The following is a 6777-nucleotide window of genomic DNA, read 5'->3' as shown; positions in this document are numbered from 1 at the left end:
CCAGTCAGGGTACATGCCTGGGTGGTGGGTTCAATCCTGGATCCAGGTGCCTACAGGAAGCAACCATTCTATCTCTCTCTCTCTCTCAAAACATGAGGCTCAGTGAAATGTGGGTGTCCAATAAAAGAATAATTCAGAACACACGCATCTCAAAAATGCTGTGGCCCTGACTGGTGTGGCTCAGTGGATACAGTGTTGGCCTGCAGACTGCAGGGTCCCAGGTTCAATTCTATTCAAGGGCACACGCCCAGGGTTTCGGGCTCAATCCCCAGTAGGGGGCGTGCAAGAGGCAGCCCATTAATGATTCTCTCTCATCATTGATGTTTCTATCTCTCTCTTCCTTATCCCTTCCTATGAGAAATGAATAAGAATATATATTTTTTAGAAAATAAAAAATGTAATGTTGCACTGGGTATTCTGTAGGGAATCTGGCCACTCTCCTGGGACCTCCCTATTTTACATCGAAATAAAGGACAACAGGAAGAAAAACAAGGGATAAGGGCTGAATCGTGAAATATTTATTGAAAAAAACAGCAAGACTAACACAATATGGGGCCAGTAATTATTGGGGGACCCCAATTCTAATTCATAGCACCCCGCTGTCTAAGGGCTCATAGGCCATTCCTGCACCAGAGGGGACCCCTTCCTTTCCTCCTGGGTCAGCAGGGACCCGGAGCCCCAGGGGCGCTCCTTGGCAGGTCCTTCGGTGGCGTTGGAACGTGCCCAGCTGGCGGAAGGCCCCGTCCCACTGGGGACACCGGTAGGGCCTCAAACCCGTGTGGATCTGATGGTGGACGTGCAGGTCCGAGGCCTGAATGAATCTCTTGGGACAGTAACGGCACTGGAAGGGTCTCTCTCCTGTGTGTGTCCTCCGGTGAAGGTCTAACTGAGATTTATAACTGAACCTTTTGCTGCAGTCCTGACACCCGTACGGGGTCTGTCTCCTGGATTCTTCGCCAACAGGGTGACCAGTTGGCTCCGCGGTGTTGGATGCCCGGACTGAATGGCATGGCTGGTCACGCAGCCGTGTGTCCGGAGCAGTGACTGCAGAGGGTTGAGGCAGGAAGAGGGCCATTCTGGAGACGGTGCTGACGAGAAGCAACATATTCTGCGTAACTGACTGTGACCTTCTCACTGCGGTACCTGGTGAGCCTGAGCGTTTCTCTGAACTCCCTGGTGATTGGGGCCTGAAAGCCACCTTTCCGGAGCAAGGCGTCGATTGCCTGGGTCTGATCCCAGCCTTGCTCCTCAGCGACCTCCGGTAAGTATGTGGCCGCCCCTCTGACACCGTTTTCGTGGCTGAACTCAATCAGAATCCCATGGACGCCTACCTCCCAGTCCAGATAACCCCTGGCTTCCTCAAAGTTGGTCAGGAGGGAGACGGAGCAGGAAAGGGGCGGCAGCTCCTCTGGGGTCAGGGGCGGGAACCGGCGGTCCTTCAGTGCACTGGTTAGCGTGTACTCCCTGAGCCCCGAGTGAAGATTCATGGCAGAGAAGGTGCCAACGCAGCCACGAAGCCGCTGGTCCCGCCCCGTCCTCCACGTCACGAAGAGCGGATAGGGCTCATCGGGGAATCCAGGCCGTCGAGGCTGAGGGAAGCCATGGAGGTGACGGTAGAGGACATCGAAGCAGTAGCAGCACATCTCTGGGGTCACCACCTGGTTCTTGGGGGCGCTGGCAGTTCCATTGGGCCGGGGAAGAGGACTCAGAGCTCCCGATGCGGGGTTCATTCGTGTAACGGGAGAGTTTCCCGCTCCCCGAGTTAAGTCTGACACATTCTCCCGACCGTTGCTGCCATCCATCTCGACGTGGAGTCTAAAGAACAAAATAAACGACCACAGTCACTCCCAGACCGGGAGAACGGACTGGTGGTTGTCACAACCCCGGCTGGGGGAGGGGAGGCACTGCCTGGCACCCCACCCCACCCCCCAAATAAAAATGAATCCGGTCCAAAATGCCAACAGTGGCCGAGACTGCAAAGCCCTGGTTTTGAATGGAAACCACAGACCCCCGAGTGAAGGGGGCTTGGGGGGACCCTTGGTTTTCACAGGATCTCAGAAATGATGCACAGCACACACATCCAGGTCATTCTGACACCAACCTCCATCCATCCATCCATCCATCCATCCATCCCTCCCTCCCTCCCTCCCTCCCTCCCTCCCTCCGTCCGTCCATCCATCCATCCATCCATCCATCCATCCATCCACCCATCCTTTCCTCCGAACATCGGTCCATCCATCGGTCCTCACTCCCTTCCAAACGCCCGGCCTCGCCCGGCCTCGGACGCCCTCGCCCCACTCACCGCCTCCGCAGCGCCCGGTCCGCACCCGCTCCTCCCGCAGCCTGGCCTGGCGAGCTCTGAGCCAGGGGCTGAGACCCGCCTTTTTACACACACGCTCTGGGCTTCACTTCCTGTTCCCGCCCCGCCCTGTGATTGGTTAGAGACCAGGCATTGATCCTTTCTCCACAATCTCCTTAGACAGGGTTTCCGGGAGAGAAACACCCCGCGGCCCCAGGGGGTGTTGGCCTCTGAGCCCTCAGCACGTGTCTGCAGCGTTTGAAGGGCCCCAGACACACAGGCCCGGCCCTGGCGGGTGTGGCTCAGTGGTTCCAGCGTGGGCCTGGGTGCCGAGGGTCGCGGAGGGTCCCAGGTTCGGTTCCTCTCTATCCCTTTCTCTCCCTAGAATCAATTTTAAAAGAATAAATAAAAAGTAAAGCCCAGGCAGCGTGGCTAAGTGGTTGAGCATCGACCTATGAACCAGGAGGTCACGGTTGGATCCTTGGTCAAGGGCACAGGCCTGGTTTTCAGGTTCAATCCCCAGTGTGGGGCCTGCAGGAGGCAGCCAATCAACGGTTCTCTCTCATCACTGATGCTTCTCTCTCTCTCTCCCTCTTCCTTTCTCTCAGAAATCAATACAAATCTATCAAAAAATAGTTAAGATGTTAAATTTCATGTGACCTGTATCTTATCTCAATTAAATAATGCTTTTTAACTTTATTTTTATTGTTGACGCTATGACCGGATTAACGGGTCTCATATACATAATCTCATCGAAGATAATGCTCTTTCCTCTTGGAAATGTCGAGGAAGCAGGATTTTTAATGAGAAATGTTCACCCCAGCTGGTGTGGCTCAGTGGATAGAGCGTTGGCCCATAGACTGTAGGATCCACGTCATGGGAACATCCCTCAGATTTAGGCTCAATTCCTGGCCAGGCAAAGGGTGGGTGCATGAGGCAACCAATCTATGTGTCACCCCCACATCCATGTTTCTCTCTCTGTGTCTCTGCCTCTCCCTTCCCCTCTCTCTACAAGTCAATGGAAGGGCATCCTCGGTGAGGATTAACCAACAAGAAGGAGGAATTCTCACAGGCCCTAAGGGACCTTCCAGAGGCAAGAGCCACTTCCCAGGATTCCAGAGACCAGGTTTCTCTCAAGTGCAGCAGCTATGAACACAGGGCCCCCAGCCATCCTTCCCCCACAGGGAGGTGTCCACCTGAAGGTCTGGGCAAGGTCAATGGACAGTCAGGAGGATGAGACCCTAGGGGAGGGGTGTGTGTGTGTGTGTGTGTGTGTGTGTGTGTGTGAGGTTCCCTAGAGTTTCCTGTGTGTGGAAGGTGAGAACACATGTGTGAAAGCATGAAGCTAGAAAATCCTGGGGATTCAGAGGTTTCCTGTCACTGGAAATCAGGGAGAAGGTAGGGATTTCCCTGGTCATTTCTAGAACGTTTGGGCTCCTTTCACGTTAAGAAAGGCATGGAAAAACAAACAAAAAATCACCACCAGCAACAAAGACAGACATGGAGTCACAGAGAAACATGAAACTAGTGCCACCGTATGGAAGCATCGGACGTGTCCATGAATAAGACGATGGGATCAAGCAGAAATGGTGCCTGTAAAAAGGGGAACATTACTCGGCCTTAAAAAGGAATGAGACCCTACCATTTGTCAAAGCTGGGATTAGCCTAGAAGGTCTTAGGCTGTGTGAAATCAGCCAGTCAGAGAAGGGTGAGTTACCACTAGATTTCCCTTCCATGTGGAATCTAAAGAACAAAATAAACGACCAAACTCACTCCCAGGCATGGAGAACGGACTGATGGTTGTCACTACCTGGCCTGGGGGTGGCGGGGAGAGGCTCTGCCAGGCACCCAAAAATGCACAGGACAGCACCCCACCCCACCCCCCAAATAAAGATGAATCCGGTCAAAAATGCCAACAGTGGCCGAGACTGCACAGTCCTGGGTGTTTTTTTTTTTTTTTCCATGAAATCAGAAATTTTTTTTAATAATGTGAACACTTACTCTCAATTTCTTTTATTATAGTTTTATCCCCCCAAAAAAAGCTCCTGACCAGCAGCCCCGCCCAGACAGCCCTGTTCGGAGGCTGGCTCAGCGGTGGGCTCTGCCCCATCCTGGCCCCCCCCCCGCGCCCCCCCGACCCCCCCCCCGAGTGGGGCCCGCGCCCTGCCTCCCGGCACTGACGGCATTGGTCCTCGCTCGCCCAGAAACCCCGACCTCCTCGCCTCGGCTGGCTTCTGCGGCCTCTTGCTGTTTCTGCTTGTGAGCCACCCCCTGGGAAAACCTCACCGGTGGGGCTCTCAGCCGGATGAACTTCCCAGGTTTGCCCCCAGCAGCCCGCAGGCTCTGCTTTGTCCCAGCGGCCGCTCCCCGTTTGCCAGGCGCCCCTTCTTCTCCAGCTACAGGAAGGCGGTCTCGGTCTCCGGGAGGCTCTCCTCCAGCTTCAGGCCCAGGTTGTCCATGCCAGTGCTGGGGGCGCGTCGGGCTGGAGCAGGAGAGGACCAAGCCCACCATGATGACGGTGAAGGACAGGATGTAGAGCCCCGAAAACTTACAGCCAAAGAGAAAGAGTCCAAAGCAAAGGCTGTAGAGATCAGCCGTCAGGAGGCCCGGGTTCGCTGAGGTGGCCCCGGTAACCTTCATCACCAGTGGCATGAAGCTGTACAGACACAACATACAGAGGGCACATGCCGCGAACAGCAGGGCAATTTTCCAGTCCCAATGAATTCGGGCAATATCCTTACATTCCACGAGCAATAGCTGTATGCCACTGATGATTGTTCCAAATAAGCCCAGCATTCCTAAAAGCTCCTGTCTGCTCAGCTTCTTCACCATGTACTCTTCACACACATTAGAAATGGCATAGAGGGAAGCCCCAACAAGAACCAAGACGTCACCAATCAGTACATCACCGCCTGAATTGTCTTCCCTCCCTGATAATATGTCCGCACCAACCGTCGTTCCGACGCCCAGCAGACAGACAGCCACGGCAACAAAATGGATCACTCTGTATCTTGCATAAAGAATGAACCAGGAGAGAGCCATCAACACAGGAATTCCAAAGCAATCCAAAAGCTGGACGCTGGTGAGAGTCGTGTACTGGTACGCTCTGACAATCAGGTAATTCGCCTCCACGTCTGCTAGTCCCAGCAGGATGTACTTCCACCATTGTCTTTTCAAGATGTGTAAAAGGCTATTGGGGCCTGCTGATGGGCACTTAGGCTGTTTCCAAATCTTAGCTATTGTAAATTGTGCTGCTATGAACATAGGGATGTATATATCCTTTCTGATTGGTATTTCTGATTTCTTGGGATATAGTACTAGAAGTGGAATTACTGGGTCAAATGGGAGATCCGTTTTTAACTTTTTGAGGAAACTCCATACTGTTCTCCACAGTGGCTGCACCAGTCTGCATTCCCACCAGCAGTGCACGAGGGTTCCCTTTTCTCCGCATCCTCGCCAGCACTTGTCGTTTGTTGATTTGTTGATGATAGCCATTCTGACAGGTGTGAGATGGTACCGCATTGTTGAAGTGTTTTTAAAATTGTCTCTTAATCTTATCAACCTAACTTGTAATTTTACTGACATTAAAAAATTAAAAATTTTAATTTTTCTGACCACTTGTACTGTTCCAGTTTGGTGCTACTTATTTTAATCAACAATGCCAGAGATTATGCATGAATCTCTAATCAGTACTTTCACAGAATTTAGAGGTGATGACTTTTCTAATGACTCTTATAAAGGCAGCAATAGTTTTTCCTGTTCTTACTTTTGCCTCATGTTTCATTTTTTTAAATGCCTAAAAACCACACTTTTTCATGATGACAGGTCATTGAAAAAAGTTAATTCCCACACTCGGCATACCTGATTGAAATGCCAGCATCACTGTATAAACTAGAAACAGCAAGCAATAGTTGATAAAGCTCTGAAGCATGGGGGTGTTCACTTTGTATTTTTCTGCCAAATACTGGCTGGTGATGGCTGTTCCACATATACACAAGGACAATATCTGACCCAGGGCAATTGTTTTCAAAATATTCCAGGTGAAGAGTTTGCCCCGCAGCCTGGGCAGCAGACCGGCGACGGGGTCCGCGGGGCCCTGCGGCTGCGGCTGCGGCTGCGGGGCGCCGGGCCCCGCCGGCGGGGCTGCCTCCATCGGGGCGCCCGCGGTCTCCGCGCCCGGAACCCCTCCGACGCGCCCGGAACCCCCCAGGTGCCCGGGCCTGGAAGACAGGAGGCGGCACCTGGGAGGCCGGCGGGGCTCAGCTCGGCTCGGCCCCTGCGCCCGCGCTCCCGCCACAGTCCTGGTTTTGAATAGAAACCACACCCCATATGTGAGAGGGGTGCAGGGGGACCCTTGGTTTTCACAGGATCTAAGAAATGATGCACAGCGCACACACCCGGGTCATTCTGACACCAACCTCCATCCCTCCATCTATCCCTCCATCCATCCATCCACCCATCCAACCAGCCATCCATCT

At 53.1% G+C, this 6777-nt stretch overlaps 2 protein-coding genes across 2 annotated transcripts; both read right to left on the bottom strand.

Annotated features, from left to right (window-relative positions):
- Positions 1 to 1016: 1016 nt before the first annotated feature.
- LOC129147551 (AMMECR1-like protein) lies at positions 1017 to 1802 on the bottom strand. Its single transcript, XM_054710089.1, has one exon. It carries the CDS (start codon positions 1800 to 1802, stop codon positions 1017 to 1019), a length of 786 nt encoding a protein of 261 aa, XP_054566064.1.
- Positions 1803 to 4695: 2893 nt separating this feature from the next.
- Positions 4696 to 6507, bottom strand: LOC129147625 (solute carrier family 35 member F2-like). Its single transcript, XM_054710415.1, is given in 3 exon segments — positions 4696 to 4771; positions 4773 to 5499; positions 6161 to 6507. Coding segments are annotated over 3 exon segments (1095 nt in total). The 5' UTR covers positions 6453 to 6507.
- Positions 6508 to 6777: the final 270 nt, after the last annotated feature.

The sequence above is a fragment of the Eptesicus fuscus genome, chromosome 21, assembly GCF_027574615.1.
Source record: "Eptesicus fuscus isolate TK198812 chromosome 21, DD_ASM_mEF_20220401, whole genome shotgun sequence".
Lineage (NCBI taxonomy): Eukaryota > Metazoa > Chordata > Mammalia > Chiroptera > Vespertilionidae > Eptesicus > Eptesicus fuscus.
This window is presented reverse-complemented; position numbering and strand designations above follow the sequence as displayed.

Coding starts and splice junctions, on each gene's coding strand:
- LOC129147551 (XM_054710089.1), bottom strand. CDS start 1,802: ATGGATGGCAGCAACGGTCGGGAGAATGTGTCAGACTTAACTCGGGGA.